We start from the raw sequence: 18927 nt of genomic DNA, 5'->3' as shown, positions 1-18927 counted from the left end.
TATGAGCCCAAATAAAATGATTTATTTAAAAAAAAAAAAGAAAAAAATTTTTTAAAAAGAACCCCAGTTATATCAATATTAGTATGATAAATAATCAAATTATTTAATGTTAGCAATCATTTTTCAAATTTCTAATTGTCTCTTCAACAAATATAATTTAAACTTTGATCAGCTGTACTCATAACTAACACGTAATTTAAACTTATTTTATTCCATTTGATTAAGAAAATACTTATCAAATATCACCTCTTATGAAAACTATACATTATTTTTCATTGAACAAAAGTTTCAATTGTGTGTATAAACATTATATTAGTCCCAATTTTTAGGAGATAAACTATTTGGAAAAACTTCAAATATTAAAATAAACAAACATGAAATTTTACCTTTCGTCATCTTCATTTTCACTAAAAGCTGTTTTGAAAACATTTATTCTTTCTACTAATTGACTACAGTCTTGTTTCATATCTAAATCCATGCTCTAAAATAAAGAAGGGCAGAAAATACAGAAAACTTTTAAAACAGAAAATAAAAAACTCATGGAGAAATGAGATTTCAAAAATTAAAACCTATGTAGAAACATTATTTCCTTTCAAGTAAAGTATCATTTTTCTGTGTCACCAAATGCACTAGCTAGCACAGATGTCTTTCTCCTTCAAACTGTAGTGAGAAGTGATTTGAAATATCATTTCCTGCTTTAGGAGTACATCTGACGGAAGGGACTTTAGTAGAAAACGTTAGCTACAAAGCTAACATTTAATGCAAACTAAATTGAAGAGAAATATGAGGCTATTAACAAATACATTCGTTAAGTACTCATAACTTCCTAAACTACCAATGTCCATAAATTAATTTTATGATATATAAACTAGGTACTAAAGAAGATCTATAAAACTAATTCCTTTTACATAGCTTAGAGAAATCAGCAATGAAAAATAACATAAAAACTTAAAGTGGGTGTTTTACTTAACAAAGCCTTCACCAGATTACAACTGAGAAACTTCAAAACCAAAACTCAACTAATTAATTCTAGCTAATGATACAACTCAAAGGAAAGGTTGAAGAAATAAACATTAATATTTATTACTAAGTGTTTTAGTATTTCTGACAAAACTTTCTAAAAGTCCCCTGCTAGAAGTAATCTTCAAGCCACACTTCCTCTACTACTTAACAAACTTACATTGTTTAAAACCGTAAGGAGAGCTTGGACCAAGCCACTACTGCACATTTCATATGGTGAAATTGTGTTTTCATCCTTCAGAAGTACTATTAGGTTTTCTAATGCGGTCTTCATTAAATCTCTCCAAGTGTTCTCACCCTCAATACACTAAAAGGGGGGGGGGGGATGAAGAGAATAAAAAAATAGTTTCTCAAAAGAATTTACACCTTAAGATTATTAATTAAAAAAAAGTTAGATCACACACAACATTAACAAGTCAAATAATTAAAACAAATCTTCTCCACCAGGAAACAGCAAACTTTTATGTGAAGGGTCAGAGAGTAACTATTTTAGCAACTATTGGGAAACAACCCATACAGGACATATAGTCTCCTGACGGTAGTACCCGAACAACCACAAACAATATGTAAATGACTGTGTTCCAAGAAAACTTCATTTACGGACACTGAAGTTTTATTTCATAATGTTTATGTGCCACAAAAGTGCTTCTTTTCAAACATGTAAAGATAGGAAAATTTTCTGGGTGCGTGATACCATACAAAACAGGAAGTAGGCCTGATTGTGCCCATGCACAGTATTCTGCCAACCTGAGTAACCACAATATAAATTAGAATCACAGTTCTAGAAAGTCTTAAAATTTGAACCTACTTGTCTATTTGTATGAAGCTCCCAAGAGGACTCTAACTGGGTTGCTATATTCCTGAGAGTTACCACTACTCCACGAGGCATACTTTCAACGGCTTTAAAGTGGTCATCATACAAATCTCGAGCCATCGTTCGTACCTATCAAAATCGAGGAAAAGGGGAAATTTTTACTATAATAATTTTAACAAATATCCCATTACATGTATGTTGCAACTTGTAGAATTAAAATATTTGTGCCATACGGAATCCAGATCAGAAAAACTCCTCAGGAACAGAAATGAGTGTAGCAATACCAAGAGGGTAGGGGGAAGGTTGGAAGCGGAGGGAAGAAACCATGGGGGAAGGGAAACAGTGTTCAATGTAAGATATGAAATTAAGCTTGGGGAGAGGGGCACATCTGATTAGAGCACACAGGAGAAACGAAGAGAGAAGGAGACTGAGAGGAACACATTATGGCCCACGAAGCCCAGAGGACAATATTCCTGCTGAGAGAAGACAATGCAGAGAGGATCATAGGGCTGGCCTACCATGAGACACAACGTCCCTCGCTGAACCATAGCACTATGGGGACAACACTGGGGCAACAGTGCTGGGATTGTGCCCAATGTGACCCATCACACGGGGGCGAAACACGAAGGGCATGCAACAGAGCAGCAAAGAGATGAAATCCCAGGGGAATACCAAAAATAGACTTTGGAGACAGAGTGTGGCATCCCATCAGACTCGACTGGGAAACACTCCTAAAGGTCAAAAAGCAGACCTGGAACTACTTGTACGCTTTCCCTTTTTTGTCATTGGCTTTCTTTCTCTTTTGGGGGCTTTTTTGTTGCTGTTGTTACTTTGGAGTTTTTTTAGTGTTTTGTTGGTTTTATCTTTGTTTTGTTTGGCTTTGCCGGTTTTTTTGGCGCTTATTAACATTTCTGCATGTCTATCTAGATAAAACAGGTGGCATACCAACCCAAAAGAGAAACCAATAGGACCGGAGGTTGGTGGTGAGGTGAACACAGGAGAAGGGGAAGTGGGAAAAAGGAAGGGGGGCGGGAGAGTTAATCAACCTAGGGACAAGAGAACAACAAGTGAACTAAAATCAATGGAGAGAAGAGGTAGGATGCCTAGTGGGGCTTAATCACGGGCAATGTAACAGAGAGGAATTATTAAACCTGAATGAAGGTAGAATATGATGGTGGGACAAGAGGAAAGTAAATGAAAACAGAGGAAAGAACTAGGAGGCAAAGGGCATTCATACAGATCTAAATACAGGCATGTACATATGTAAATATATTTATATATAACGATAGGGAAACATATCTATGTACTTATATCCATCTGTTAAGAATTAAGGTAGCAGATGGACATTGGGCCTCGACTCAAGTATTCCCTCAACACAAGAACACTTTGTTCTAATAATCCAGCATTCTGTGATGCTCACATTCCTGACACCATCATTGAAGAAAAAGTGGGTGCATAAGTAAATGTGGTGAAGAAAGCTGATGGTGCCCGGCTATGAAGATATAGTGTCTGGGGTTTTAAAGGCCTGAAGGTAAACAAGCATCAATCTAGCTCAGAAGCAAAAAAACACAAATGGAAGAAGCACACCAGCCTGTATGATCATGAGATGTCGATGGAAACAGGTACAAAACCATACCAATGTTAATTTGGAGGAGGGGGGGAGAGACACACAAAGTGGAGACCCAAACCTATCTGTAGCCATCCCCTTACAGAAGGGTCACAAAGAAGGGATCAGCCAGCCAGCCATCAGTGCAGTATAGCACTGATGAAACATACAACTTTCCTCTAGTTCTTAAATGCGCCCATTCCCCCACTATCATGACCTCAATTTTACCTTACAAATCAGACTAGACCAGAACATGTACACTGCTACAGATAAGAGCCCACAACACAGGGAATCCAGGATAGATAAATCCCTCAGGACCAACAATGAGAATAGAGACACCAGGAGGATAAGAGGAAGGTGGGGGGAGAAATTGGGAATCAATCACAAGGGCCAACATATAACCACCCCCCCAGGGGGATGAACAACAGAAAACAGGTGATGGATAAAAGAAGACGATGTAAGATATGAAAATAATAAACTATAATTTATCAAGGCTTTATGAGGTAGGAAGGGCGAAAATGAAGAGCTGATATCAAGGGCTCAAGCAGAAAGAAAACGCTTTGAAAATGATGGCAGCATATATACAAATGTGTTTGACACAATGGATGAATTTATGGATTGTGATAAGATATAAGAACACCCAATAAAAATATTTAATAATTTTAAAAGGTATGAGATTAATAATAATTTAAATTTATCAAGGGACCACAAGGGTGGGAGGGTAAAGAGAGGAGCTGATACCAAGGACTCAAATAGAATGTAAATGTTTAGAAAATACTGATGGCAACATATATACACATATGCTTGATGCAATTGATGTATGGATTTTATAAGAGCCTTTAATAAAATGATCTAAAAAAAACCCACAGAAAACTGTTTGTGTCATATAAACTTTCAAAAAAATTTAACTACTTCCATGCCAGTAAAGTCAAAATTCTGTTTCAAAAGTCTCTTAGTACACTGGAACAGCATGTTAATAAAAATAAATATAAAGCTATCATTTGCCCTTAAACTTTATATTAATATAGCAAATAGGAGTTTGCTTGAACTAAATAAAATTTATACCACCTGTAAAATAAAGTACTGTGCTTTCTAGAAAGATAACCTGGTTAGAGTAACCAAATTGGGAAATGCAAGTAAATAAGAGCAATAAATTAAACCACTTGTAATCCCATTAACAAAAGCCAATCCTTTAAAAATTCTAAGTGAAACTTAGCTTTTGTTTTTCTATTTACAACTTCATAGATAATGCATATGACACAAATATCTACATATTTCACTGCAAGAGGCAAGAATGTATTTTATGTATAATAGACACTGATTGCTTTTGATTCAAATGAAAATAAAAGAAACAACCCATATATCCTCTAGGCTTGAAGCTGATGAAATTTGATACATAGCACCCTCTTGAAAATGTAAGTTTACCTAGTGAATGGTGGCCCAGGACTACCATATACTTACTATTTTAATGCCATTCTTGCTTTGTTAAGAGATCTATTAATCTAGTAGGCTTGATTCAGCCACTATCAATAAATATTACTGAAAGTTTTGCCTTATTGCTAACCCCCACTGTTTGTGTAAAATAGTATCCAGTTAATTAAGAGTTTATCTAATCAATTAAGAAGTTAACAAGTCAATTCATGTACTGTGGTTCAGAGCCAGTTTATACTTATATAAGCTCTTTTCATTAACTGGGTTTTAAATTCTACACCATTAGCTAAATTAATGACAGTATAAACAGGGTTACCTTATTCCTCAAGATGATTGATAATATTCTCTAACATAAAATGACAATGATGTCTCTAAGATGAACCAGAGACGTATATAAGCCCTAGATATGTGAATGGATTTGGGGATTCCACTTTAATTCTAGTCCTAATCTAATAAAAATCAGTTATATGTCACAGCCCAGCATGTTACTTGCCCTCATAGAGAGATCACTGAAGATAAGGATGCGATAGCAAAGTGTGATGAACAAACTAGATGGTGCCCAGCTATCAAGAGAGAATTGGTCTGGGGTCTTAAAGGATTGGTTTCAAACAAGCAGTCACCTAAGTAAGATGTCAACTACGTCCATACGGAAGAAGCACACCAGCCTGTGCTCCATGGATTGTAAACATTATAATCCACATCTGAAGGAAGGAAAGGGTTCAGAGATTAAACTGTGAACACTAGTTTGGAGAAGGCTCTGAATATCAGTGGAAGTTCAAAATCCATTTGCTGGGTCCACACATGAATTAAGCCTCTGGGTGAATCCCCTCTGACCATGGTTGAGAGATGTGAGTAGCCTTGTTATCAGACAGCCTTGTAGAGACAATTACAGCAGAGAGTTAGGTGAAAATGTATTAACTTATTTTCATGATTCCTTGACTCAGGGGGACAGGGCTTGGCACCTCATCAAACCTAATCAGAAAATACTCATTGTAAGTGTCAGCACACAGATCTGGAACTATCTATTGGGGGTTTTTTCAGTTTGTTTTTTATTTTGCCCTTTGTATATCTATATAAGATAGGCGGACAAACTTCCCAAGGAGAAAACAACAGGACTGGCAGTCCTGGGGGGACATGGGAGAGGGGGCAGGGAGGAGGAGCAAGAAGTCAACAAACGCAGGGATAAGGGAACAACAAGAGATCTAAGGCATGTATATATTTAATATATTAATTTATAATGAATGGGACAGAGGCCAATGCACATGTATTTATGTTAAAAGTATTAAGAAAGCAGACAGACTTTGGGCCTCTACTCAAGGCCTCCCTAAACACAGGAAAACTTTGTTCTAATAATGTGGCACTCTTTAGTACTCTCCTTCCTGACAAAATCACTGAAGACATAAATGGGTGTATAAGCAAATGTGTTGAAGAAAGCAGATGGTGCCCGACTATAGCATCTGGGGTCTTAAAGGCTTGAAGTTAAACAAGCGGCCATCTAGCATAGCAGGAAAGCAAACCAGCCCACATGGAAGAAACACACCATCCTGTGTGATCATGAGATGTCAATAGAATCAGGTATTGGATATCAAAAGATCCAAAACAAACAATAACATAATTAATGTTGATGTGAATGAGAGGGGTTGGCATGGAGAGCCATAGCCTGCCTCTAGATTATTGGGCATCCACCCACAGAAGGGTTACAATGAAGGGACGATTCAATCAGGGTATTGTATAGCACCGACGAAACACATATTCCTCTAGTTCCTGAATGCAGCCTCCCCCTACTACCATGACCCAGTTCTACCTTACAAATCTGGTTAGACCGGAGTACAAACATTGGTGCAGATAAGAGCTCTCAACACATGGAATTCAGGACAGATAACATCCTCAGGAAGAGTAGTGGGAGTAGCGTTATCATGAGCTTAGGGGGATGGTGGGAGGGGAGGCAAGGGGAAGAAAGGAGGAACCCATCACAAAGAAGGATACATAGTCCACACCTCCAGGGGCAAGAATAACACCAATATAGGTGAAGAGAGACAATGGACCGTGTAAATAACAACAATAATAAATAATTGATAAAGGATTCACAAGGATGGGAGGATAGTGGAGGGAGGGGTAAAAGAAGAGGTGATACCAAGGACTCAAGTAGAAAGAAAATGTTTTGGAAATGTTGATGGCAACATATGTACAATTGTGTTTAATAAAATTGAATTATGGATTGTCATGATTCGTAAAAACGCCTCAATAAAATGACTAATTTAAAATAAATAAAAGAAAATCCAAGCCAAAAAAAAAAAAACCTCTGGCTTCACACTCTTTTTAAACACAACCAGGAAAAATAATGAAAACATGTCATTTACATTAAAAAAAAATGAAATCAATTTTATTTCCCAAGGACGAGCACCTGGCATTATCTTTGGGAGGACCCAGCATACGTATCAACAACTAGAACTAAAGATATAAATACTTACATCTAAAAACAGTATTCAAAATAAAATTTAGTATTCCAAAAAGAATCAATTATTACCACTTTTAAGGCTAAAGTCATAAAGATCATAAGAAACCGTCCCTAATCATACACATCTAAAAATCATTATTCATATAGTGTATTAGAAATACTATTTGTCATCAGGAAACGCTGACTTTATGAGACTATTTTTCATATAATGTAACAGTATATAAGAAAGGGCATAAATCAAGATAGACACATACATAACTGGTAGACAGAACTTACAATTAGTATGGTGCTTATGAAAGTGAGGCTAATCTTTTTCAAATAGCATTTTTATCTAAGATGTTTTTAAAACCGAGCATCAACATAATCTGAATCTAAAACAAAGGACTGAATTTTCTGTTCACTAAGTAGTAGTCAGTAGAAGACTGTAAATTATAATGATGCATTTTCAATTGTATTTATCATTTGAAAAATTACCACTAATAATAATTTCAGTGTGGGTTTAAATTTGGGGGATATTAATAACTCAAACAATTAAAAAATTATTATCATCTCCATCTTGTGTTAGTGTTACCTTTTGCTTTGTTTTTTCTAACTTAGATTTCAGTTTTCTGCCTCGTTTGCCAGTCCAGCCAGTTACAAATTCTGAACCTTAAACAAACAAAAAAATATGTACTTCATAAAACATATTTTATGCATTTAGCACACACATTTCTTACCTGCTAAATCTATATATACTTACCCAGAGACGTTTCTGCAGTGAATGAATGTTTAGTTCCTCTATTGGATTCAAATACAAAACCAGGTAGATCTTCTTTTAATATTGTAGCTTGCTGACCATCAGAATTGTGAATAGCAATTTCTCCTTCTTTCAAACATGTTAGTGACCAGTTGCCAACCGTAAGTTTGGTGGGTCCTGGTGCTGAGAGGATGGGTTGACTTGAAGTAGATGGCTTTACTTGGCCTCGAGCTCTCTGTAATTTCTCTAGGAATTCACTTCTGCTTTCTGTAACGATAAAATGTTTGTTGTTACATAACGCTCATGGCCTTTCAAACACTGCATGTTTCAAAACAAAGGAAATTAGCTACTCAAATGCCAAGTTTATAAAACAAAAATGAATGAGTTTAGTTCTTGGGTATCCTCCAACCAATTGGGTCTACAGAGTTTTAAGCACAAAAGCAATCCTACTGGAATACTATGAGAATTTAGGGAAAAGAATCTGGGACAGCAACATACACACATACACAACAAAAGGCAGCTTTGCCTAGAGGGGTGAAGAAATGAAAAATAGATGCAACTGAGCCCAAAAAAACACTATGTAACTCTGGCTTCTTGTCTCAGAATAAAAGCGCATTTGTGAAACATTTTCATGATGCTTTATAACATTTCTTATCGTAAACAAGTTGGTCATCTAATCATCAAACATATATATATTTCTATGACAAGAGTAAAAGTATGAGTAGAAAAATATGGCAGGAACTGGAGAAACTAGTAACATTTTCGCTGAAACAAAGCATTACCAGAGCTATCTGATCCACCTTCGGGACTACCACTTGAATACATGGTGGCAAGTTTTCCGTCCAAGATAAACCGGAACCACCCGTTACTGCCATTGGACAGCTCCAAGGCTGCGGCATCACTCCAGATGTATAAGCAGTCCCTTCCCCTAATGATCGACCAGTCTCTCCAGTGATACGGCTTTCCTTGCTGCAGTTCTTTAGCATCTTCCTGTGGCTCATCTTCCTAAATGAAAGAAATCATTTAATGAAATAAGGGAAATAATATCCACTTCAAGTGTTCAGAAGCATTTTAAAAATATGATCATGAATCAAACTATAAAAAATAAAACTCCCTATACATTCCTTTAAAAAGTTAAGGCATTCCACCCCCAGTCAGTCCTGGGGCTTTGGGCTTGGCTCAAGAGGAGTCCCTCTGGGACATGGGGGTACAGTAAATGGTATGACCCTTTGCTGGACATGCCTACACAGTAGGGTATGCTGGGCCCCGCTAGGGTTTCCTGTATGGTCTCCAATAAATTTCTTCCCTTTTGCTTAAAAAAAATAAATTAAATTAAATAAAAAGTTAAGGAATTCATGTAAGTAATGTTGTTGCCAGACAGAGCGGTAAGAAGACAAACAGATTAGTTTCATTCATAGATTTAAATTTAAGAGTCTTTTTTAGTTAAACATGAGGAGGCTTCCAAAAAGTTCGTGGAAATTCCAATTTCTTTTAATATAATTTTTTCACAAACTTTTTTGGCATATATGGTATGGGTCAAGGTTCATTTGTTCACATGTTATCCAATTGTTCAAGCATTACTTTTAGAAAAGATCTTTCTTTCCCGAACACACTGTCTTAGCAATTTTATACTGACAAAACCAATTGTTATCTTTGTACCACTATCACACCTTTTTTACTATAGCCTTATTATAATAGATCTTGAAATTTGGCAGAGTATATTCTGTTCCACTAAACTATGTGTCTACGTTTCTGCCAATGACCCACTTCATTGTCTGAACTACTGTAGCTTTCCAAGAGCCTTAAAACCTTGATACATTTCTTTCAAATTGAGTTCCTTTTCAAGGTTGCTTTGGCTTACTCTAGGTACTTTTCATTTCAAATTAAATGTTCAAATGCTTATAAAAGTCCACAAAAAACATTGGTGGCATTTTGGTTAAGATTTCTGTAACATTATTTTCTATTTAAAAATTCACTCTATGAAAGAAAGCATCAGTGTAAGACATGAAAAAATAATAATTTATAAGTTAACAAGTGTTCATGAGGGAGGTGTGTGGGGAGGGAGGGGAAAAAATGAGCTGAAGCCAAGGGCTCAAGCAGAAAGAAAACATTTTGAAAACAATGATGTCAACAAATGAACAAATGTGCCTGACACAATCGATGTATGTATGGATTGTGATGAGTTGTACAAGCCAATAAAATGATTTTAAATAAAAAAATATGTTTGTAGACTAAGGCAAGAATCATTAATGAATACTGAAAAATTGGGTGAAAATTTAAAATAGACATATTTACATAGGCTAAAGTCATCCTGAACAAGGTACTTATTAATTACAAAAAGGGGAAAAGAGTAACTAACTTTAGAGTTATCAAAAAGTTAGCAGCAACAACCTTAGACAAGTGATCAAGTTCCTAACATAAGCAACAAGGCAGCCAACATGTGCCACAGGCATGTGATGGATCGAGGACACAGCGTGCAGCACCTCTGTGGGGTCCCTGCCAAAATCACAAGTGTTCGCCTAAACCGAATCATGAGGTAACACGACACAAACACAAACTGAGGGTCACTGGCCAAAAAAACTCCTCTTCAAAAATGCCAAGGCTAAGAGAAACAGAGAAATGCTAAAGGAAATGCTATGACTTCTCAGGGACATGAATGAAATTGGAATTTGAAAGAAGCCCAATTCCCAACTCCAAAGCAATTTGGATCACTTACTTTTTCTGGTTTTGACTCCTCTTCATTTTCATCATCCGAGGAAGGACCCGCCAAAGTTGATACTTTGCTAATTACACCAAGTCTAGCTAGCTGATCCAAAAATATATCACCGCCTTTATCTACTAAATCTCTCAGGATCTGCAAAGCTAGCAAGTGCCCGTCATCGTCATCCTGAGGAAAAAGAACGCAAGTGGCAGCAGGGACATTAACAAGTGTACACGTCAGAGCACACAAATGCAACAACTTCCCAGAGACAAACCATTGCTGAAATTGCACAAATATAATTACTTTAACATGCAAGGCAAAGTCCAGTGGAAAGAAAGGTAAGACACTCACTTCTTGATCCAGAACAGTTGCAGTGATTTCCACCAGTATAGTGGGCAAATTGTGACCAACATCAGAATCACACACTTCTTTTAGCAGTGCTTCAGAGCAAAAATGAATCATTTTTCGAATTAGAGCAAGACTTGCTTTCCTTGAGAAGTAAAACAATAAAGTTAATAAATGAAACAAAACAAAAATAATTCAAAATGCAACTACGCATTAATAAAAATTAAAAGTCAATGCTATCTCTCATACACTCTGCTGAAGAATACCATATATACTCAAGCACAAGTTGACCCCAATATCAACCAAGGCACCTAATTTTACCATAAAAAATGCATTAAAATGTGCTGAAAAACTTGGCTTATACACAATGATGTACGGTATTTAGAAATTAAGTCAATATCAGCACTCAGTTCATGTATACCCTTTTTTGGTTCATTTTATCTAGTTCCTATTATTAGCAAAAATAAGTACTTTCCTAATTTTCTGCCATTTGCTAGTCTCCCTTACATTCAACCAATACAAATGATAACCTGCCCTGACTTTAGAAAATCAAATGAACCACAATAAAATGGTATACAATTTGAATAACATGAAATTTCCTATAACCCCACTTTTTAATATAATTTTATTGGGGGCTCGTACAGCTCTCATCACAACATACAACCATTGTGTCAAGCACATTTGTTGCCACCTTCATTGTCAAAACATATGCTTTCTAAACCCACATTTTAAATGCCAACCTAAAACATCTTATTTTTTCAGGAAAAAAATTTACTAAGAGGCCCCAGCAATGAAGTATAGGTATCTGCTTTTGCAGAACCCCTAGGGGAGGGGTATGGTTTGCTTTGGGAAACGCTGGCTTATCTGTAAAATAAATTTTAATTTAGTCTTTTTATTCCTTTTCAGATTTAAAACCTGTACTCACTCTACCAATATTTTCATATGAAAATTAACAATTCTAGTAATCCCGAAACATGCTTGCTGTTAACTTAGCAAGCCTTCTTGGCTTTCTATTCACCCAGAGCTTTGCTTAGAACATAGAAGACGTTTAATGGAAATGACTCAAAGAAACGTCATAATAAGCAATTGGTTCTTTAAAAATAAATACATACATATTTAAATTATAATAGTTAAGGGAAGGCTGATCTACAACAGAGCGAATAACTGATTCAACTGAAAAGTATTATCTACCTCCAGTTGATTAGATGCTCAGAAAATAGCAGTATCCTTGGGGTAACTTCCAGAATCCAAAATTGATAGTAATATCAAAGATGGGTGAAAAAATATATATATCAGACTCCACAACCCTGAGACAAGAACTGGATAGTGCCTGGCTAACACACTCTCAGGAAATTTGAAAGGTCCTGGACAGAATCGGAGAAAAATATGGAACAAAACCCTCAAACACTAAAGAGACTAGGCTTACTGGCCCCAAATCACTGTTCAAATCCGGAACTGAGATCACATCTGTTAGAATAACTAACCACTTATGATCAAAAGAGCAACATCTATCTAAGCAAAAAGTACAGAGGGTTAGGCGGGGTGGAAATAACAACAGGGTGGAGGTAGGATACATGATGCTGGAACACAGAGGTGACTGCACTGGCTTAGTTGAAATAAAATGTCTATGAACTGTTGAATATGAAACTGATAGTATGCTCTGCAAACCTTCACCTAATTTTTTTTAAGCACAAAAAAGAAAATGGGGTAGGGGTGGGAAAACTACCATACTAAGATTAGTTCTTTCCAGTTTTTGTTAATGGTTATTTATACAGCTATAAAATCATTGTTTACATATAACAGTTTAATATCTTGATTTATTTCAATTAACAGCATATGGATATTTGTTATCTAGCTAAAGCTATGTCATATCTGAGCTCTTACTAGAAACCAAGTAATCCATATAACCACCTAAATGATGTTTTATCATGTTTTACAGGTGAAGAAACCCAAAGCCAGAAAGGTAACTTTTTAAAAATTTAAAACTTGTTATCATCAAGTGGTCTGCAACTCTGAGAGTGACCCTCTGTAGGACTCCCAACACTAAATTTCAAGGGAGCAGCAGCCCTATCTTTCTCCTTTGAAGCACCTGGTGTTGGAACTGCTAACCTTGCAATTAGCAACCCAATGCTTAACTTGCAGCTCCAACGGGGCTCTTTACTAATGTTACAAAGCTAGTAAATTTATAGCCTAACCCTAAACTCAAATTTATATCATAACCATTATTATTAATATTCATAATATAAAGATTCCTAAGTGAATATTAAGTAACAGGCTTTGTAGAAATAGTTTTGAATATACCACTACTTGACTATATACCAGAAGTAAATCTGTGCTGGCAAAATGGCTCATAAATAGCTTTAAACAGTTTGAATTACCAGATACATAAATACTATTCCACTACACTATCATTACTCTTTTTTACTTTGACATGTTAATCAGTGAAAATGACATCATACCTGATTTGTCAATGATCTAATGTTACTAGTTAGGGAATACAATTTATTTTGTTTGTTTCCGTGGGTTAATGTCATTGCCTAATCTACCTAAATAGGGTCTGAAAAAAAACATTTTTTTCAGAACCAATAACATTAATTTTGTTATACTATTCTCAAAACTCAATGCTACAGAGACAATGCTGACTCATAGTGACCGTTGGCCATGTGTGTGTCAGACACAGTGGCCCGGACAGGAGTAAGGAGTCTCCCCTTTCCCCAGCGAGCAGCTGCCGGTTTCAGACAGCTCATCTTGTGGACCACAGCCCAACAAGTAATCACTACACCACCTTGGCTCCTAGGTTACCCTTGGTCATTGCCTATTCAATGGCAACTAACAATATGCTTGGAAAAGTAAGCAGCTTGCTACTACAAAGGTAGAGGGGTTCTGGAGGTGCAGCAGTTAAGTGCTCCATTTCAACACACCAGTCTCTCCTGGGGAGAATAATGCGGCGCCTGTGTAAAGACGGAACCTTTGGAACCCTAAGCGGGATAGCTACAGAACAGCTATAGTTCTAATGGACACCAACCGGCTTTGTTACTGCCACCAAACGACCTTCTTGCTTCCCTGATGGGCCTGGGTACAAAGGTGGGGGAAGACACTGATTTGATTATGTGATTGGCTGTGAGTTGCTGTTAGCAGGATGAATTGTGATGGCCTCCCTGCTGGGTATAAATAAGCCCTCTCAGAAATTTTACTTTTTTGCTGCCAGTACAAGAGAAAAGCAAGGAGTGGAGCACATCCTTCGGACCTCAAGAGTCCTGGGCATCGAACCTCCTGGAGCCAAGAGACAGTTGGAACACCAGGAGTGGCAGAGGAGCAGCAAAACGAGGAGCCAAAGCATGAGCCAGGGCAGTGGACTTCCCAGTCCACTGGCTGAGGCTTACAGCAGAGTGGCAATATCCTGGGGACATTAAATGGCAACCATAAAAGAGCTTCCTAACACTACCACAGCAGCGTAGAAGCCAGGCCAACTGGCTGAGAGCCACAGAGGCCTGGCAGAACAGAAACTATCCTGACTGAACTGTATCCTGAGCATTTCTCACCAAATTGTAACCTGTTAACTTCCCTAATCAACGCCACAATCATGAGCATTGTCTGTAAGTAGTGTGGCCATGGAAGGAATTACAGAATCCAGAAGGAAAGCAGTGCTGCGAGAGACAGAACAATCAAAGTAAAGAGCACTGTGGGAGACACAGCAAAAGTCGACTCAATCTTTGTTCAGGTATTGACACCAGCTACACAGCTGTTAACCTGCCAAACCTCTTCAAACTTTAGTGTAGCACGATTTTTAAATGAAGTGGATACAGTCTCAGTCCAATTCCTTACAGAGGAAGGTATTTTTATAAACAATGCCGATATTAATACTGCTAGACTAGGTTTGGAAGACTCCACTACATAGATTGTCTGCCTTTATTTCATGACAAGACTGTGCACAGGCCAACACAAACAGATAATGAATGTCAACATACAGACATCTATAAACTCTCCTTCAACTGTTCTCATCAGAGCATGTACACCTACCAAAACACTCAATTCAAACTCACTGTCATTGAGTCCATTTCAACTCACAACAAGCTTACTGGGCAGACTAGAAAGTCCCTATGGTTTTCTAAGTTTGTAACTTTTTAGTGGGGTATAGAACCTCCTCTTTCTCCTGTTTTCTCACATGTACACTTCCCACCACATTTTAACCTGAAGTGGTAAAAGAACTTAGGTTGTTAACTTAGTCTTTTGTTCGTAACTCTGCTAAATAATTCACTAATATTTTCAAATTCTAGTACACTAGGCAACTATGCTAAATGTACTACATCTAATTTTCATATTCCTGAAGAGACTTATGCATAGTTAGTTATCCCCATCTCAGCTATGAATATAATGTGATCAAAAGTTTAAGAGCTTGTTTGTGGCCCATCATTTCAGACAAGAGCCTACTTTCAGCTGACTATAGTCTGGATACTTAAGCAAAACATACAGTCTTCTAGCCACAATTAATGTGTCTAATTGTTACCTAGGAGAATGTAGCATCAACCATGACAAAACTTAAGACATTATGTTTAGACAACCTCTAAACATTTAAAAAGGTGACAGAATATAAAAACACAATAAAGAAAAAAAACACAATAAAGAAACTCGGCAACATGGTGCCATACCAATTATGCACAATTTTAATTTTCTGATATCCTTATCATGAAACATTTCTATTTGAAATTTCTCTTAGGATTCGTTAAATGACATAACTGCTTGTTTTGTTACATTGCCATTAAGTGCTGAAGAAAAGGTACGGGGGCCATGTCTGACCTCTTCTGCCCACGCTAAGGCCCCGGAAGGAGCACTGGCCGTCACATGCATGCAAGGGCCCTTATGCAGAAGTGACACAGGTCTTACTCTGTCACCAACTAGCCTTCTCACAACACGCTGATCCTACCAACAAGCTTCTATGAAGCTCAATAAATGTTTGATGTACACATCAAAATCAATTTCTAGTAATAAAAGTAACAAATAATGTCCTAGAAATCTTTGAGATTTTAAAAAATACTTCTCTTCATAAGTCAAAAATTCAAAGAAAAGATGACTCTCCAAATCTAATTTATACTTTTATCGTAACTTTTTAGTGTTAAACTATAAGTCTTTCTGGAAAGGGGGTAGAAAACTGCGTAACTAGCAAAATTGTAAGTAACAAATACACATCAAATTAATATATACCTTATTGAAGGCAGCATAGTTTGCAGAAATGTCTGTGCAAATACTGGCAATAGCCTTTTTAAGTATATGGGTGCCATTTCTGGATCTCCTTTGGGCTCATTGCATTCTTCTTCATCTTTGTTTGTATCTTTCTTTTTCTTATCATCTCCTTTATTAACTGGACACATCCAATCCCCTGCAGACAATAACAATGAATTAATATTTTGAAAACTTTTTCTTTCAAGGGAAAAATCTTAAAATGAACACAAAACCAATCTCTAATAATTAAATTAAAATCAGAACACTGTATATATCAAGATACTTTTAAAGATACTAAACAGCACTAGCACCCCCAAAGAGATGAATCACAAATTGAGGAGACAATTTTGAATAGCTGACTCCAAAGGAACTCTGGTGCTGAAGTATGTTATGTATAAGACTGCTAACTATTAAAGTCAGCTGTTAAAGCCACCTATCAGCCACTAAGCAGGAGAAAGAGGAGGCTTTCTTTCCTGTCCTGATTTAAAGCATTGGAAACTCACAGGGACAGTTCTACTCAGTCCTACACGGTTTGTGTAACTCACAATCAACTCAATAGCAGGGAGTTAGTTTTTTTGTTTGGTAGTTTAGTCTAAAAAAGCTTTCTCAGAGGCCTTGCATTCATCAACTCAGTGAAAACTTATAAATTTGGTCAAACTACTCTGTCTACAAAACACACAACAAATCTTTGTGACAGGCACACCCTCCTGAATTTTTTATTAGAATATTATGGATTCATGCAACTATCACCTCAAAAAAATGGAACAGTGTGACAGCATAGGTTTACCAAATACAAGGATGTGACTACACAATTATCTGATGCCATTGGTATAGTCCATTGAGAAAAAAGGAACTGTTCATTAGTATAAAGTTAATGTATCTGCCAAAAGCGATTTTTATGGATGAGAAACTAAAAATGGCATAAAGGGTAAAAGGAAAGAGTTTACTACTCACCTGGAGACTGAAGAATAGCTACCACTTCACTATGGCCCCTTTCTCGAGCTTTATCTAAAGGAGTTTTCCCATCTTCGTCTCTCAGGTCTGGATTCGCACCATGCCGTAACAAAGTCTAGAGAAGAGCATTCCATTTGGATACAACTATTAATAACTTATTTTGTGATATCCAATTTTGCAATATTTTCTAGAGCTACCTAATCTAGAATTAAGTCAATCTAATTATCTGCCTTGGCAACTTCAGCACCTTGAAGTGATATATTCATATCTTGAAAAAATGACACACTAGTTTCACCTGGTACTTTCTGCAACAAACCCCTCCCCACTTTCCTTTCACAAAGATACTATTGTTCAGTTTGTAACCCAAAATTAAAATGTAGAGTCTAACAGCCATCTGCATCATTTCTGTAAGAAGTCAATTGCCAAGTCATGATCTGTCCTTCATTCTCTCATCTCATTGTTACCGATCCAACCCTTTAAGGATATCATGCTCGGATTATTTATTCATTTGCTAATTGATCTGTCGTTGGTCTTTTATTCTTTAATATATTCTAACTAAAATAATTTGGCAATTACTTTAGTATTTCACATATATTTTTCTAACAGTAGTTAGTACTTCACATTTATTTTTTTTGGTAACAAGAATCACACTAGAAATGTAATAGTGTACCTATTCAGAGGTAGGCATAACTACCTGGCACATGAATGAGCTGAGACTTGATTGCAGGTGTGCCTGATTGAAAAATGGATTAAAATTGTACTGTCGCAAATTACTTCAGAGCAAGAAGATTCTAGAGACCTGTATCATATATTTGTCTTGACCCTTTAACACCTAAAATAATTTTAACTCTTGGATTTTACCTTTGCTACTTGAGGTCTTCCAAAACAAGCAGCATAATGTAATGATGATGACCTCTGACCTCTATTAACATCAGCACCTCTCTCGCAAAGAAATTCTACCTGTAAAATGATAATCATAAAGTGCCCTTAACATTTATATTTTTATCTGTTTTTATATGAAATTTTAATCTTTGATTTAAAATACAAGCTACTATTTGTTAGCTTACCATTTCCTGAGTTCCAAAAGCAGAAGCCCAGTTTAACAGAGTCTGACCCACATCATCCATAAAATTTACTTCAAAGGCTGGGAGTTTAGAGGGGGAAACAAACAAACACAAATTTTGTTTTTAAAAGGTAATAAATACTCAAAATTTCTAAAACTTGAACTACTTTAAATATTAACAATTCACTAACTATAGAGCCAAGGGACTGTTTTAAACAATGAGACCTATTAATACCTACTAAATTATTAGCAAGCCGACTGTTTGCCAAGAAATGCATCCTAGAATTTCTAATCCAAGATCCCTAAGACCCTTACGCAGTTAAAAAAAAAATAATAATGTAACACAACTCAACAGAGTACTGGTTCTATCATGCCTTTAACTGTGGAAAAGAAAATCATGTTTCTAATCAAAATAACACTGCAACATTTAAATTTATAATGTTCTATGTCATTCAAGTCAGTTTCCATCAATGTTGATACACTTCAAGTTTTACAAAAGCTTTACTCATTCAGTAAGCATTTACTGTGATTTTACCATGTACCAAGCTAACAATTATGCATTTATATATATATATGAGT

General features: G+C 36.4%; 1 protein-coding gene across 6 annotated transcripts in view; it reads right to left on the bottom strand.

Annotated features, from left to right (window-relative positions):
• Positions 1 to 18927, bottom strand: part of HECTD1 (HECT domain E3 ubiquitin protein ligase 1) — a 93405-nt gene that overhangs the window by 43381 nt on the left and 31097 nt on the right. For all 6 annotated transcript variants that reach the window (XM_075532063.1, XM_075532064.1, XM_075532061.1 and 3 more), the window contains exons 7-18: positions 18353 to 18429; positions 18147 to 18245; positions 17286 to 17400; positions 16314 to 16488; positions 11118 to 11256; positions 10782 to 10952; positions 8848 to 9070; positions 8069 to 8332; positions 7901 to 7977; positions 1829 to 1963; positions 1181 to 1327; positions 387 to 481 (exon numbers count right to left, since the gene is read on the bottom strand). In XM_075532063.1, coding sequence (XP_075388178.1) covers positions 387 to 481; positions 1181 to 1327; positions 1829 to 1963; positions 7901 to 7977; positions 8069 to 8332; positions 8848 to 9070; positions 10782 to 10952; positions 11118 to 11256; positions 16314 to 16488; positions 17286 to 17400; positions 18147 to 18245; positions 18353 to 18429 — 1717 coding nt within the window. The remainder of the gene's footprint in view (positions 1 to 386; positions 482 to 1180; positions 1328 to 1828; positions 1964 to 7900; positions 7978 to 8068; positions 8333 to 8847; positions 9071 to 10781; positions 10953 to 11117; positions 11257 to 16313; positions 16489 to 17285; positions 17401 to 18146; positions 18246 to 18352; positions 18430 to 18927) is intronic.

Source organism: Tenrec ecaudatus, chromosome 14 (assembly GCF_050624435.1).
Source record: "Tenrec ecaudatus isolate mTenEca1 chromosome 14, mTenEca1.hap1, whole genome shotgun sequence".
In the NCBI taxonomy this organism is placed as follows: Eukaryota; Metazoa; Chordata; class Mammalia; order Afrosoricida; family Tenrecidae; genus Tenrec; species Tenrec ecaudatus.
The sequence above is the reverse complement of the archived record's forward strand: the minus strand, read 5'-3'. Positions and strand labels throughout refer to the sequence as shown.